General features: G+C 44.0%; 1 protein-coding gene across 10 annotated transcripts in view; it reads right to left on the bottom strand.

The window, feature by feature from the left end:
- Window positions 1–16,412, bottom strand: part of PLCB1 (phospholipase C beta 1) — a 655,431-nt gene that overhangs the window by 143,331 nt on the left and 495,688 nt on the right. For all 10 annotated transcript variants that reach the window (XM_073339660.1, XM_073339659.1, XM_073339667.1 and 7 more), the window contains exons 15-16: window positions 8,425–8,495; window positions 2,710–2,806 (exon numbers count right to left, since the gene is read on the bottom strand). In XM_073339660.1, the coding sequence (XP_073195761.1) occupies window positions 2,710–2,806; window positions 8,425–8,495 (168 nt within the window). The remainder of the gene's footprint in view (window positions 1–2,709; window positions 2,807–8,424; window positions 8,496–16,412) is intronic.

Below are 16,412 nucleotides of genomic sequence, written 5' to 3' on the forward strand. Positions count from 1 at the left end.
CAAACCCGATGCATTGAGCGGGACCTCAGAACCTGAGGACGCCCCCACCCCTCCCCTCGCACACACATTCGCTGAACCAGGAGACCTGGCTCAGACATCCCCAGCTAGGACCCTGTTTCTCCTGTGGCAGTTTTGGACACTTGCAGCAGGAATGTCCCCTGATGGACTGTACCTTTGGCCAGATCTGCATGGGAGAGTCCGGTGCCCACAAGCAGCCTGTCGAAAAAATTACGAGCCCTGTAGTTGTTGGCGGACTACTGGGTTGCTCAACCTGATGTGTAAGACATGGGAGTACTCACCATCGCAGGCCCAGAGACTCGTACAATATGTATTCCAGTGCCAGGAGTGCCTGAACCATGCCGGGACTCTGGCGAAAGAAAACCTGCAAGCTGCCCAAGGGACCCAGGAGGGAAGCTATAACCAGGGGGCACAGTTTCAGACCTTTGAAGTTGGTGAACGGGTCCTGCTCCTACTACCCTCTGAGGAGTACAAGCTCCTGGCCCCCTGGCGGGGCTGTACAAAGTAATCTGTCGGGTGGGGCCAGTAGTGTATGAAATTCAGCAACTGGACTGGCAGAAGAAAAAACAGCTCTATCTTGTCAACTTCCTGAAGACTTCGCAAGAGCAGGGGCATCTATTGATTGTCCCTTACTCTACTGAGCCAGACCTGGGCAATCGGCCCAGAGGAACCACAACTCAGGGATACCCTCACCAAGGAGCAACAGAGGCAGGCTTGAAGCCTGTTGAAGGCCTTCCCTAAGACCTTCACTGCTCTACCTGGCCAGACCACTCTTGTCCACCATGCCATCCTGACCAACCCAGGGGTGTGATGGTTGTGAGGTGACGCGGCACCTCCCACGGTGTGACCCTGCACTTTTGCATCGACTTACAAAGGGTAAACAAGATCTCTAAATTCAATGCGTACCCAATACCCCGTATTGATGAATTGCTTGACCACCTCGGGGAAGCTCACTTCATCACCGCCCCTCACAAACGGCTGCTGGCAAATCCCCCTTAATCCAAGCCTGAGAGAGAAGACAGCGTTTGCCATGCCAACTGTGATCTACCAGTTTCTCTGGATGCCCTTCAGTCTCTATGGGGCCCCCACCACCTTCCAGAGGCTGATGGATCGCCTTTTCCTGTAGCCTCATGGTTCCTACACTGCAGCATATCTCAATGACGGGGTGATACACAGCTGACGCCAGGAGGACCATCTCCACCAGGTGGTGGCTGTCGTATGGGCCCTGTGGGCTTAACTGCCCACCAACCTAAGGAAGTGTGGCAGGAAATGACATACCTTGGATACACCTTGGGCCGAGGACAGGCACGGCCTCTCATTGGACAGGTTCAAGCCTTGCAGGCCTGGCTACCACCCACCATGAAGGGACAAGAGCGTCAATTCCTGAGGCTAGCCGACTATTCCCTCTGACACTGACGGGGGGGAACCACTCAAAGCCTCTACAGGGAGTATAAATGTGCATCCAACAGAAAATTTAGTATTAGAAAAAGGCAACTTGAATACAAACAGCTTACTATAAGTTGGACCAGTACACACACACACAATGTTTTAAATATTTTATAATGAAGCCATGAAGTTGGTTCAAGATAGAAAGTGATGTAAAGATTTCTTGCAGTCCTATTGTCGCTGTTGAGCTGATGGATGGGAATCAAAGATATATAAATATATACATATATTGACAATGAAGTTTTAAATATTTCAATATATTTGTTTGGGGGAGTTACTTAATTTGCTTCTGATGAAGCAGTTGCCATCATGCTCATAACATCTGCAATACAAGGCTCAGTAGATGTAAAATCTTGTATAGAGGTAATGGATTTAGGCACCCATAACCCTGGTCTTCAAGGGCCTCATAAATCCAGGACTTAAAAATGAAAATGCGATAGGCTGCTTTAACAAAAAAGAAATGTCAAGAACATGTTGTATCCTGTCAAAACACCATGAAAAAGGGCAGGTAGATGGTAGGGGGTTCTGCTCCTAGACGGGAAATGCTGCTGTTCTGTTTATTAACGATGCTGCAATGTGCATTCCCAGCAAGACTTTATCAGTGAAAAATCAGCAGGGGATGAAGTTATAGCCTAGGCTGTGGTAGAAAAGATAGATTTACATGAGAGGTGAGCGCTGTGTTTATATTTTATCTGTTGTACGTGCAACATGGGCACAGCGTAAAAGCACTTGCTGTTTCTCGCTCAATGCTCACGATCTCGTTGTTCAAAGGTTGACAATACGCCTCGCTTTTCTGACCCTGTTTATTCATGGACATTTAATTTGACAAGCAAAGACTTTTTCAATTCCAGAAACTTTGTCGAACCTGACGCACACACTGCGTACCAACGTTTACCATAGACAAAACTGAATGTTTAGACCAGTGCATATCTCAAAATGAATGTGGCTCTATTGTCCCTCGATACATATGGGTAATTCCTAATACCCTTAACAGGATTTATGCAACGCACTAAGGAGAGAAAAGCAGAGAGTCATCAGTTTTCTAAGCAGTCTCTTCTCCTATACCTATGGGGACAGATCCTCTACGGGTGTCTACTTGACTTCCATGAAGATATGACAACTGCATTTACACAGGTTGAAGATCTGCCCCATGATATGTTCAAATAATTCCGACTGAGGATAAGAAAGTGACCTCCTAAGTAATTCCCAGTATAAAATCATGCTATGGCTATTTAGATTACTTACTTTTTGATATCTCAAATGACTCAAACTTCACTGGCTGTATGTAGTTCACCAGGTTAGACATTTCTTCTGTGGCCATGGCTTCACTGCCAGCAGTGCCCTAGAACAAGGAGACAAGGGAAGACTTTGTGTTTATTGCATATAGAATCATAGAATCATAGAATATCAGGGTTGGAAGGGACCCCAGAAGGTCATCTAGTCCAACCCCCTGCTCGAAGCAGGACCAATTCCCAGTTAAATCATCCCAGCCAGGGCTTTGTCAAGCCTGACCTTAAAAACCTCTAAGGAAGGAGATTCTACCACCTCCCTAGGTAACGCATTCCAGTGTTTCACCACCCTCATAGTGAAAAAGTTTTTCCTAATATCCAATCTAAACCTCCCCCACTGCAACTTGAGACCATTACTCCTCGTTCTGTCATCTGCTACCATTGAGAACAGTCTAGAGCCATCCTCTTTGGAACCCCCTTTCAGGTAGTTGAAAGCAGCTATCAAATCCCCCCTCATTCTTCTCTTCTGCAGACTAAACAATCCCAGTTCCCTCAGCCTCTCCTCATAAGTCATGTGTTCTAGACCCCTAATCATTTTTGTTGCCCTTCGCTGGACTCTCTCCAATTTATCCACATCCTTCTTGTAGTGTGGGGCCCAAAACTGGACACAGTACTCCAGATGAGGCCTCACCAATGTCGAATAGAGGGGAACGATCACATCCCTTGATCTGCTCGCTATGCCCCTACTTATACATCCCAAAATGCCATTGGCCTTCTTGGCAACAAGGGCACACTGCTGACTCATATCCAGCTTCTCATCCACTGTCACCCCTAGGTCCTTTTCCGCAGAACTGCTGCCTAGCCATTCGGCCCCTAGTCTGTAGCGGTGCATGGGATTCTTCCGTCCTAAGTGCAGGACCCTGCACTTATCCTTATTGAACCTCATCAGATTTCTTTTGGCCCAATCCTCTAATTTGTCTAGGTCCTTCTGTATCCTATCCCTATCCTCCAGCGTATCTACCACTCCTCCCAGTTTAGTATCATCCGCAAATTTGCTGAGAGTGCAATCTACACCATCCTCCAGATCATTTATGAAGATATTGAACAAAACCGGCCCCAGGACCGACCCTTGGGGCACTCCACATGACACCGGCTGCCAACTGGACATGGAGCCATTGATCACTACCTGTTGAGCCCGACAATCTAGCCAGCTTTCTACCCACCTTATAGTGCATTCATCCAGCCCATACTTCCTTAACTTGCTGACAAGAATACTGTGGGAGACCGTGTCAAAAGCTTTGCTAAAGTCAAGAAACAATACATCCACTGCTTTCCCTTCATCCACAGAACCAGTAATCTCATCATAAAAGGTGATTAGATTAGTCAGGCATGACCTTCCCTTGGTGAATCCATGCTGGCTGTTCCTGATCACTTTCCTCTCATGCAAGTGCTTCAGGATTGATTCTTTGAGGACCTGCTGCATGATTTTTCCAGGGACTGAGGTGAGGCTGACTGGCCTGTAGTTCCCAGGATCCTCCTTCTTCCCTTTTTTAAAGATTGGCACTACATTAGCCTTTTTCCAGTCATCCGGGACTTCCCCCGTTCGCCACGAGTTTTCAAAGATAATGGCCAATGGCTCTGCAATCACAGCCGCCAATTCCTTCAGCACTCTCGGATGCAACTCGTCCGGCCCCATGGACTTGTGCACGTCCAGCTTTTCTAAATAGTCCCTAACCACCTCTATCTCCACAGAGGGCTGGCCATCTCTTCCCCATTTTGTGATGCCCAGCGCAGCAGTCTGGGAGCTGACCTTGTTAGTGAAGACAGAGGCAAAAAAAGCATTGAGTACATTAGCTTTTTCCACATCCTCTGTCACTAGGTTGCGTCCCTCATTCAGTAAGGGGCCCACACTTTCCTTGGCTTTCTTCTTGTTGCCAACATACCTGAAGAAACCCTTCTTGTTACTCTTGACATCTCTTGCTAGCTGCAGCTCCAGGTGCGATTTGGCCCTCCTGATATCATTCCTACATGCCAGAGCAATATTTTTATACTCTTCCCTGGTCATATGTCCAACCTTCCACTTCTTGTAAGCTTCTTTTTTATGTTTAAGATCTGCTAGGATTTCACCATTAAGCCAAGCTGGTCGCCTGACATATTTACTATTCTTTCGACTCATCGGGATGGTTTGTCCCTGTAACCTCAACAGGGATTCCTTGAAATACAGCCAGCTCTCCTGGACTCCTTTCCCCTTCATGTTAGTCCCCCAGGGGATCCTGGCCATCTGTTGCCTGAGGGAGTCGAAGTCTGCTTTCCTGAAGTCCAGGGTCCGTATCCTGCTGCTTACCTTTCTTCCCTGCGTCAGGATCCTGAACTCAACCAACTCATGGTCACTGCCTCCCAGATTCCCATCCACTTTTGCTTCCCCCACTAATTCTACCCGGTTTGTGAGCAGCAGGTCAAGAAAAGCGCCCCCCCTAGTTGGCTCCTCTAGCACTTGTGCCAGGAAATTGTCCCCTATGCTTTCCAAAAACTTCCTGGATTGTCTATGCACTGCTGTATTGCTCTCCCAGCAGATATCAGGAAAATTAAAGTCACCCATGAGAATCAGGGCATGCGATCTAGTAGCGTCCGTGAGCTGCCGGAAGAAAGCCTCATCTACCTCATCCCCCTGGTCCGGTGGTCTATAGCAGACTCCCACCACTACATCACTCTTGTTGCACACACTTCTAAACTTAATCCAGAGACACTCAGGTTTTTCTACAGTTTCGTACCGGAGCTCTGAGCAGTCATACTGCTCCTTTACATACCGTGCTACTCCCCCACCTTTTCTGCCCTGCCTGTCCTTCCTGAACAGTTTATAACCATTCATGACAGTACTCCAGTCATGTGAGTTATCCCACCAAGTCTCTGTTATTCCAATCACGTCATAGTTCCTTGACATCACCAGGACCTCCAGTTCTCCCTGCTTGTTTCCAAGGCTTTGTGCATTCGTATATAAGCACTTGAGATAACCTGTTGATCGCCCCTCATTCCCAGTATGAGGCAGGAGCCCTCCCCTCACAGACATTCCTGCCTGTGCTTCCTCCCAGTATCCCGCTTTCCCACTTACCTCAGGGCTTTGGTCTCCTTCCCCCGGTGAACCTAGTTTAAAGCCCTCCTCACTAGGTTAGCCAGCCTGCTGGCAAAGGTCACTGGTGGGATTTCTATAAAGTAGACTTTATATATCTAAGACTCCAAGTGTCCGTTACCTGCCACAGCAAAGTCAATGGGAGCTTTACCATTTACTTTAGTGGGTGTGGGATCAATGTCCAATAGATCATTATTCATTTGTATATGCACATTATCTGGCCTATTTCCCTTTGATATGGGGCTTGGCTCATCCCCTTTAGGCTCCTCATCTAGAGGAAAGGAGTCGTTTTTGTTTGTTTTTGTTAACAGGGTGTTAAGCAATGAAATTCACTCTGAAAGTCGTGAAACTCATTGAGGGAAGGAGCAATTTCAAGGGGACAAAAGGAAATACATGTGAAATAGTCTTAATGAGCCTCATGGGAGTTTCACAGATTTATATGGACATGGGGCTGGATGTTCTGCATCCGAGGGTGCTAAAGGAGTTGGTGGATGTGATTGCAGAGCCGTTGGCCATTATCTTTGAAAATTCATGGCAATTGGAGGAGGTCCCGGATGACTGGAAAAAGACTAATGTAGTGCCAATCTTTAAAAGAGGGAAGGAGGAGGATCTGGGGAACTACAGGCCAGTCAGCCTCACCTAGGTCCCTGGAAAAATCATGGAGCAGGTCCTCAAGGAATCAATTCTGAAGCACTTAGAGGAGAGGAAAGTGATCAGGAACAGTCAGCATGGATTCACCAAGGGCAAGTCATGCCTGACTAATCTAATTGCCTTCTATGATGAAATAACTGGCTCTGTGGATGAGGGGAAAGCAGTGGATGTGTTGTTTCTTGATGTTAACAAAGCTTTTGATATGGTCTCCACAGTATTCTTGCCAGCAAGTAATATGGGCTGGATGAATGGACTATAAGGTGGATAGAAAGCTGGCTAGATTGTCGGGCTCAACGGGTAGTGATTAATGGCTCCATGTCTAGTTGGCAGCAGGTATCAAGCTAAGTGCCTCAAGGGTCTGTCTTGAGGCCGGTTTTGTTCAATATCTTCATTAATGATCTAGAGGATGGCATGGACTGCACCCTCAGCAAGTTTGCAGATGACACTAAACTGGGAGGAGTGATAGATATGCTGGAGGGTAGGGATAGGATACAGAAGGACCTAGACAAATTAGAGGATTGGGCCAAAAGAAATCTGATGAGGTTCAACAAGGACAAGTGCGGAGTCCTGCACTTAGGACGGAAGAATCCCATGCACCGCTACAGACTGGGGACCAAATGGCTAGGCAGCAGTTCTGCAGAAAAGGAACTAGGGGTTACAGTGGATGAGAAGCTGGATATGAGTCAACAGTGTGCCGTTGTTGCCAAGAAGGCCAATGGCATTTTGGGATGTATAAGTAGGGTCATTGCCAGCAGATCGAAGGACGTGATCATTCCCCTCTATTCGACATTGGTGAGGCCTCATCTGGAGTACTGCATCCAGATTTGGGCCCCACACTACAAGAATGATGTGGAAAAATTGGAAAGAGTCCAGCGGAGGGCAACAAAAATGATTAGGGGACTGGAACACATGATTTATGAGGAGAGGCTGAGGGAACTGGGATTGTTTAGTCTGCAGAAGAGAAGAATGAGGAGGGATTTGATAGCTGCTTTCAACTATCTGAAAGGGGCTTCCAAAGAGGATGGATCTAGACTGTTCCCAGTGATAGCAGGTGACAGAACAAGGAGTAATGGTCTCAAGTTGCAGTGGGGGAGGTTTAGGTTGGATATTAGGAAAAACTTTTCCACTAGGAGGGTGGTGAAGCACTGGAATGCGTTACCTAGGGAGGTGGTGGAATCTCCTTCCATAGAGGTTTTTAAGGTCAGGCTTGACAAAGCCCTGGCTGGGATGATTTAGTTGGGGATCGGTCCTGCTTTGAGCAGGGGGTTGGACTAGATGACCTCCTGAGGTCCCTTCCAACTCTGATCATTCTATGATTCTATGAAGAGGAGACCTTACCACTCTATTTAAAAGCTAAATCACATAGCTGGTATTTTAATACTTTATACATGCCTATAAGATTCCTGGGGAACAGACTGCCTTATCTTATCTTCTGAAAAGTGCCGAGCACATTGTGAGCACTCATATAAATTAATAATAATAAATGTGTCTCCTACAGATTTCACCACAGAGCTGTCACAGCATAGTTATATATAAGCTGTATATATATATATATACATACATATATATATATGTATACATATATACATATATACATACATATATATGTATATACACACATATAATAAAGAAGTAGCTGTCTAAAACTGATACATTATATCTTATTTTACTAAGTTAAAATATGAATAAAGTGAGCAACAGTGTACACGTGTTCGCAAAAAGAAAAGGAGTACTTGTGGCACCTGAGAGACTAACCAATTTATTTGAGCATAAACTTTCGTGAGCTACAGCGAATTCTTTTAGGACTATTGGCAAATATTTCTAAAGTTTGTATTATGTTTTAAGGGCATGTCTTCCTTTCTCCACTAGATGGCAGTCCAACACTTAGTAATGCAAGCCAAATTAAAGGACCAGAATTACTCCACCGCTATTACAAAATATTTAAATCCTTACTTCATCTGTTGACGATTTTTTGCAGTCATCATCATAGTCATCGTCATCGTCACTCTCGATCTCTGCTTCTCCTGCAACATTTTAATTACAATACAATTATTGGCTGAAACAATGATTATAAATACCAAGACTATTCTTGATAGACACCTTCAAGTGCTGTTGCTTTAGAGGGTTCCACATTTTAGGGGGACTGCCTCTTATATAACACACCAAATTCACTGTCTTGAGTGGTTTAGCCATCCTCAACATCGCTGACTTACTTTGGGGAATTTGCCTATCAAACAAACAACCCCTTTGTGTCTTTTGTAAAGGACTTTTGTGGTCAACAAAACAGTGATTCAGAACAGCAGTTTAGATGTTAGAATAATGAACTAAAAAAAAGAAAAAAGAATGCTGCATTTTGATAGTCTGTGCATATACAATATACAATATCACATATTATTAACCAAGGATAGTCCAATGGTTAGGACTTGGCTGATTTGAGTTCAAGTCTCTCCTCTGCCACACACTTCCTGTGTGATGTTGGGCAAGTCACTTACCTTTTTCTTTATGCCTCAGTTCTCTATCTGTAAAATGGAGATAATAGCACTTCCCTAAGGGTGTTGTAAGGATAAATACATTAAAGATCCTGAGGAGCCATGGCAATGGAGGCTATATAAGTACCATTACTTAGACTGTAACGTCTTTGTTTGTACAGTGCCTAGCACAATGGGGCTGCATTCTCCATTAGTCCTTATGCACTACTGTAATAAACTTAGTTATTACTACTAACAACAATGTACTTATTCAGTAAATAATATTTTGGGTTAAATTAAAATATTTAATATTTTTTATCATAATATATTGAAAATTGTGAGGCAGATACTCAGCTGCTGTCAACTGGCAATAGTTCCTTTGATTTCAATGGAGCTATTTCAATGTACACCAATTGAAGTTCTGTCCCTGCATAATGACAGGTTTCAGAGTAACAGCCGTGTTAGTCTGTATTCGCAAAAAGAAAAGGAGGACTTGTGGCACCTTAGAGACTAACCAATTTATTTGAGCATAAGCTTTCGTGAGCTACAGCTCACTTCATCAGATGCAAGTGTTAAGCAGTGTTAGTCCACTTCACGAAAGCTTATGCTCAAATAAATTGGTTAGTCTCTAAGGTGCCACAAGTCCTCCTTTTCTTTTTGTCCCTGCATGTTTTTCTAGCCCTCAGCGCTGAGGTGGCATATCACACACTCACCAGCAGAGGGCAATGCAAACTAAATAATGTGAAGAAGCTGCTTAAATATCATTCTTTTACTCAAAAAGTACTGAATGAGTTGATGAGACTGAATCACATAGATTTTTAAGCCTTGTTCTCAGGTATTTTATACCAATTTAAACCCTATTGGCAAGACAGATTAATTTGTTACTAAATCAAAGAAACATTTTCCCCCTAAACAAAATAGTCTTATTATAGTGTTTTCCAGAAACAATCACGTTCAACAAAAATTGCAGCCTTATCTTTCTCCTTAGAAATTTCTACTGTAGGTTTTACTTTCAGAAAGAAGCCATCAAAACTGAGCTTTAACTTAAGCGCAGATTCCTAGATGGACCTGCTAGGTCAGTATGTTTTATTACAGGCTGCATGAATCTTTTTATTTCACAACCTTTTGCCCACGGTTTTCACTTTTCTCAGTTAACCATGGCAAAGCAATTTTCTTTTGGCATCAGGAACGGCTAACATCCTTGCCTGCTGCAAAAACAAACTGCAATGTGAGAATTCATCTACAATGCCACAACCTTTCTCCTTGGGGGGAAGAGATAATTCAGTCCTGATTCTTCATCTCAATTCATGGCCTGATTCAAAGCCCACCGAAGTCAACGTAATGACCTCTGTTGACTATGTAGAGCATATATAATGAAAGCAACGTGGGCTACTTTCTCAATCGAGCTATGATTCCCCAAGCTGGGTTTTCTCCCAGACACTGGTGTTGATATGCCATGCCTTTTTTCATGAACAAATCTTTGTTTGAACATTTCATTGAAGAAAATAACATGAGCACTCAACAGGCTCAGGGGATAGTTTGGGGGAACTTTAATGTATTGCTAAGAGCCTGAAGTGTTCTCGCTGGATTTGCAGTAACAGCCACTGGCTATGAATCTCTTAATTTATTCATTTAGATTAGCAAAAAGCACTTCCTAGAGTCCATTAAACGAGAAGAAGAGGCAGATTATGGCAAACTTTTTGCCCTGCTGAGATTAGTATATATTGGTGGCACCCATTGGTTGGCAGCTTATCACCACCAGATGTGTCCATGGAGGGAAATCTGCAACATATTACCTATTTATTTGAAAAGGTTTAACTGAAAAATCCCAATTAGATCAATTCTCACTTACAAAAGTTCTCCTAGGACAGCATAAGCTGCAGCTGTGAACACTCTGTTTGCCAGAAGCTGGGAATAGGCAACAAGAGATGGATCACTTGATGATTACCTGTTCTGTTCATTCCCTCTTATGTACATGTAAGGGTCTACAAACAAATACTGCAAATTAATGCAGCTTTAGAAACTACGGGTCAGATCCTCAACTTGAGTTGCCATAGCTCCATTGACTGTTGTTGTTCTGGAATTTACACCAGCTAAGGATCTGGATTTATGACGTTATATGAAGCTACAACGAAAACCATGGGCGGGAAAGGCTAGTTGAACAGAGTCTGACTACAGATATTTGAGCACGATGTATACAGTAAGATAAGAGATGGTGCTAGATACTGGGGTTTCCAAAGAAGCCTAAGATAAGTAAGTGTCCAACATTGAATGAAATTCAGAACCGCCTTAGGCCCCTTTGCAAATCCCCATCTGAGTGAAAAAAAATTTAAAATTCACTTGTGCAGCTCTGTTAGCGGTCTAAACTGCACCAAAATAGCTCAATCAACTGAAGACCTGCAGGAACACCTTGTGCGGGAAAGCACCTTTTATTTACTCTTTGGATACCTTTCAGTGCTGACATACTTTTTAGATTTAGGAGTTCATTTTATTTAGCTTGTAAATTTAAAGTGGTCACTTGCTGACAGCTGGCAATGCGCCAGCTCTTCGGCTGGTTTAAATCGGCAAAGCTCCTCAGACTACAACAACCCAATGCTGATTCACACCAGCTGAGGAGCTAGCTCTAAAAGCTTTAATCCATTTTTACTCAGTCACCCAGGGAGCACATATGCCTCCTTCATCTTCCCCTAGCATTCCTGCAACTCTCCGTGAGTAGTTCCTCTGCGGACCATAGTGAATCTCACCCTAAGAGGGAAGGGTTAAGAATTTGCCCCACTATTTTTAAGTGTTAGCCAGGCACTTAGCAATTATCCAAACTTTGGCTGCTTTAAACTGTCAGTTGCTTTGGGCCTTTATATTAAACAATCCGTCCACGTCAAGCCCATGAAAAACAACCTACCGCGTACAGAGGTAATATGAAAAGGAAACAAAATACCACAATACCACAATGCTAGGAATGAGATTTTCTTTTTCCAAAATGAAACTCTAATCCAAACCAATTTCTCAAACGTCTGGTGATTTGGCCAGCATACAATGCTGCAGTGACGCTGGTGGTATACAGGCATTTTCAACTCACAGAAAAGTGACTTAAATTGGTTTATAAACCAATGTAGTGAATCAGGTGCAAAGCCTTCTCTGAACACTCTGTTTTTGGGTTATAAATAATAATATTTTGCTGCTATATTTTGCTTATAAGTACATCCAAGAGTCATCTTTAAGACTGTCCCAAATCAATTTCAACTAAAGCCAAATAAGCCTAGCTTAAAATGAAATACAAGTCTCCGCACCTTTTGCATCAGTTTGACTAAAATGGTTTTAAATCGCGCCTATAATTAAATGGGCTCAACTTTCTCATGTAATAATAATACCCAGGATTTATTCAATACGTTTCATCCACAGATCTCACAGGTGTTTAACAAAGGAGGTCAGAATCATTATCTCTATTTTCCAGATGGGGAAACTGAGGCACAAGGCAGTGACAAGACTTGCCCAAGGTCACCCAGCAGGCCCATGGGCAAGCAAAGAATAGAAGCTAGGTCTCCCAAGTCCCAGTCCAGTGCTTTATTGACTATGCAACACTGCTTGTCAAGGCAAGTCCTTATTCTCACAAGTCCTGTATACTGCTATAAACACATTTAAATAATAGATTTTTAAAAACCTACATTAAAGGAACTTTAAGCTTGCAAAAATCACACAGTCAAAAGTTAGGAAATGGCAGAACTGAAGTTGCCTGTGCTACCTTAATACAGCTGTCTTGTGTGTATGCATAATGATAGTTTTTAATTACATGACTGGCTGACACCTGGCATAGAAAATGTCACCCCTAATGCTTAAAGTTTGGCAAAGTTATAAGCAACAGAAAACAGGGTCTTATAATGAAAAGTGTTAGACAACCTTAATTTTGGGCAGCGCTACCTGCCTATAATAATTGTTTAGGATGTAAGTTCTCCAGGGCAGAGATTTCTCTTATGTGTGTGAACAGTGCCTTGCACAACTGGTCTCTGATCTCACATGGGATCTCTGGGCACTATCATGATACAACTAATACATGATGATAACCTTCCTGTTCTAAATCTGCATTCAAGAAACCAGCTAGTGACCAACAAGAAATGAAGTATTACCTACTGCTTCCCATTGGCTAAGATCCCTATAATCACCAATTGTACTGGATATTTAGTTTCAATATTATGTTTCTCACTAGAACATAGGAACATAAAAAAACAACAATTTAATGTGGTTTGTTATAGGAGTGCAGAACAAACCTTAGAGAACTCAGGTAGATAGATATATAGATATATAGCTCTGAAATCAAAAGCAGATAAAGATACTTTTATATATTTTATTTATTGGAAATTGCTCTTCTACTTAGTTTGCCCAGTTTTAGCCTGGAGCAAGTTTTTTACCTTCTTCAGTACAGGAGGTTTACAATAGGAATAGTGTAAACTCTAGCTGCATGAACTGTCTGTACTGTGCATTGCGGGTGGGTGGGAGCAGCTACAAGTATACAAGTAAGAGTACAGTGTGATGATAATTAGAGAAATCAAAGCTAAGTAAATGCAAATAATCTACATCCATGTATTGGTGACTGTGGTGTCTTGGAAAAATTAATCCGCTCTCTGTCCAGAGGAATGCACAGCCCGTGCTATCAATTTATTTGTTTTATTTAGGTGAGTAAAATGGAAACAGAGCAGTGTACTTTCATATGGAGGAGTGGGAATTAATGGGAGTCACACGGTTAAATAGCGGTGCATTGAGCTGAGAAATATACCATGAAGTAATACAAGATGTAGGGCCTGATTTACCCTGGCCCTGCAACTTGTGTAGTCATTTTCCCCAGTGCAATGTAAGTGGATGTAAAATGATACCATTCTGATGTGCTAGCATTTTACACCCACTTTACACAGGTACATGTGACCCTACTAGATGTGAGGCAGCAGTGAATGGGGCTCTGGGACTTTGAGAGCCAAATCGCCCCCTGCATTCAGTCTTAAATACAGAAGAACCACTGCAGTTTCACTGTGCACGGAGCTAATACGCAGAAAGGCCCTTCATGGAAGTCATATCCCTTGCATGCTTCATAGAATCATAGAATATCAGGGTTGGAAGGGACCTCAGGAGGTCATCTAGTCCAACCCCCTGCTCAAAGCAGGACCGATCCCCGACTAAATCATCCCAGCCAGGGCTTTGTCAAGCCTGACCTTAAAAACTTCTAGGGAAGGAGATTCCACCACCTCCCTAGGTAACGCATTCCAGTGTTTCACCACCCTCCTAGTGAAAAAGTTTTTCCTAATATCCAACCTAAATCTCCCCCATTGCAACTTGAGACCATTACTCCTTGTTCTGTCATCTGCTACCACTGAGAACAGTCTAGAGCCATCCTCTTTGGAACCCCCTTTCAGGTAGTTGAAAGCAGCTATCAAATCCCTCCTCATTCTTCTCTTCTGAAGACTAAACATCCCCAGTTCCCTCAGCTTCTCCTCATAAGTCATGTGTTCCAGTCCCCTAATCATTTTTGTTGCCCTCCTCTGGACTCTTTCCAATTTATCCACATCCTTCTTGTAAGGTGGGGCCCAAAACTGGACACAGTACTCCAGATGAGGCCTCACCAATGTCGAATAGAGGGGAACGATCTCGTCCCTTGATCTCCTGGCAATGCCCCTACTTATACATCCCAAAATGCCATTGGCTTTCTTGGCAACAAGGGCACACTGTTGACTCATATCCAACTTCTCATCCACTGTAACCCCTAGTTCCTTTTCTGCAGAACTGCTGCCGAGCCATTTCGTCCCTAGTCTGTAGCGGTGCATGGGATTCTTCCGTCCTAAGTACAGGACTCTGCACTTGTCCTTGTTGAACCTCATCAGATTTCTTTTGGCCCAAAGCTCTGCTCCATGGTGCTTCCCTTTGCATTGGAAGTTTGGGCACATGGCAATGGCAGGCTGGAGGAGCTGATCATATACTAAACTCCCCAAGTGTGTGGGGGGGGGAAGAGGGGAGGGGGCCTAAATGTATCACACACAACACAATGCACCAGGTCATTAGATTTCTTCCGGCAACTAACAGATGTTACTAGATCGCAGGCCCTGGTTCTCATGGGAGACTTCAATCACCCTGATATCTGCTGGGAGAGCAACACAGCGGTGCACAGACAATCCAGGAAGTTTTTGGAAGGCGTAGCGGACAATTTCCTGGTGCAAGGGCTGGAGGAACCAACTAGGGGCAGAGCTCTTCTTGACCTGCTGCTCACAAACCGGGAAGAATTAGTAGGGGAAGCTCAAGTGGATGGGAACCTGGGAGGCAGTGACCATGAGATGGTCGAGTTCAGGATCCTGACACAGGGAAGAAAGGAGAGCATCAGAATACGGACCCTGGACTTCAGAAAAGCAGACTTTGACTCCCTCAGGGAACTGGTGGGCAGGATCCCCTGGGAGAATAACATGAAGGAGAAAGGAGTCCAGGAGAGCTGGCTGTATTTTAAAGAATCCTTATTGAGGTTACAGGGACAAACCATCCCGATGTGTAGAAAGAATAGTAAATATGGCAGGCGACCAGCTTGGCTTAACAGTGAAATCCTTGCTGATCTTAAACACAAAAAAGAAGCTTACAAGAAGTGGAAGATTGGACAAATGACCAGGGAAGAGTATAAAAATATTGCTCGGGCATGCAGGAGGGAAATCAGGAAGGTCAAATCATACCTGGAGTTGCAGCTAGCAAGAGATGTTAAGAGTAACAAGAAGGGTTTCTTCAGGTATGTTAGCAACAAGAAGAAAGTCAAGGAAAGTGTGGGTCCCTTACTGAATGAAGGAGGCAACCTAGTGACAGAGGATGTGGAAAAAGCTAATGTACTCAATGCTTTTTTTGCCTCTGTCTTCACGAACAAGGTCAGCTCCCAGACTACTACACTGGGCAGCACAGCATGGGAGGAGGTGACCAGCCCTCTGTGGAGAAAGAAGTGGTTCGCGACTATTTAGAAAAGCTGGACGAGCACAAGTTCATGGGGCCGGATGCGCTGCATCCGAGAGTGCTAAAGGAGTTGGTGGATGTGATTGTAGAGCCATTGGCCATTATCTTTGAAAACTCATGGCGATCGGGGGAAGTCCCGGATGACTGGAAAAAGGCTAATGTAGTGTCCATCTTTAAAAAAGGGAAGGAGGAGGATTCGGGGAACTACAGGCCAGTCAGCCTCACCTCAGTCCCTGGAAAAATCATGGAGTAGGTCCTCAAGGAATCAATTCTGAAGCACTTAGAGGAGAGGAAAGTGATCAGGAACAGTCAGCATGGATTCACCAAGGGCAAGTCATGCCTGACTAATCTAGTTGCCTTCTATGACGAGATAACCTGCTCTGTGGATGAGTGGAAAGCAGTGAACGTGTTGTTCCTTGACTTTAGCAAAGCTTTTGACACAGTCTCCCACAGTGTCCTTGCCAGCATGTTAAAGAAGTATGGGCTGGATGAATGGACTATAAGGTGGAT

This window comes from Lepidochelys kempii, chromosome 3 (genome assembly GCF_965140265.1).
Source record: "Lepidochelys kempii isolate rLepKem1 chromosome 3, rLepKem1.hap2, whole genome shotgun sequence".
Classification (NCBI taxonomy): domain Eukaryota; kingdom Metazoa; phylum Chordata; order Testudines; family Cheloniidae; genus Lepidochelys; species Lepidochelys kempii.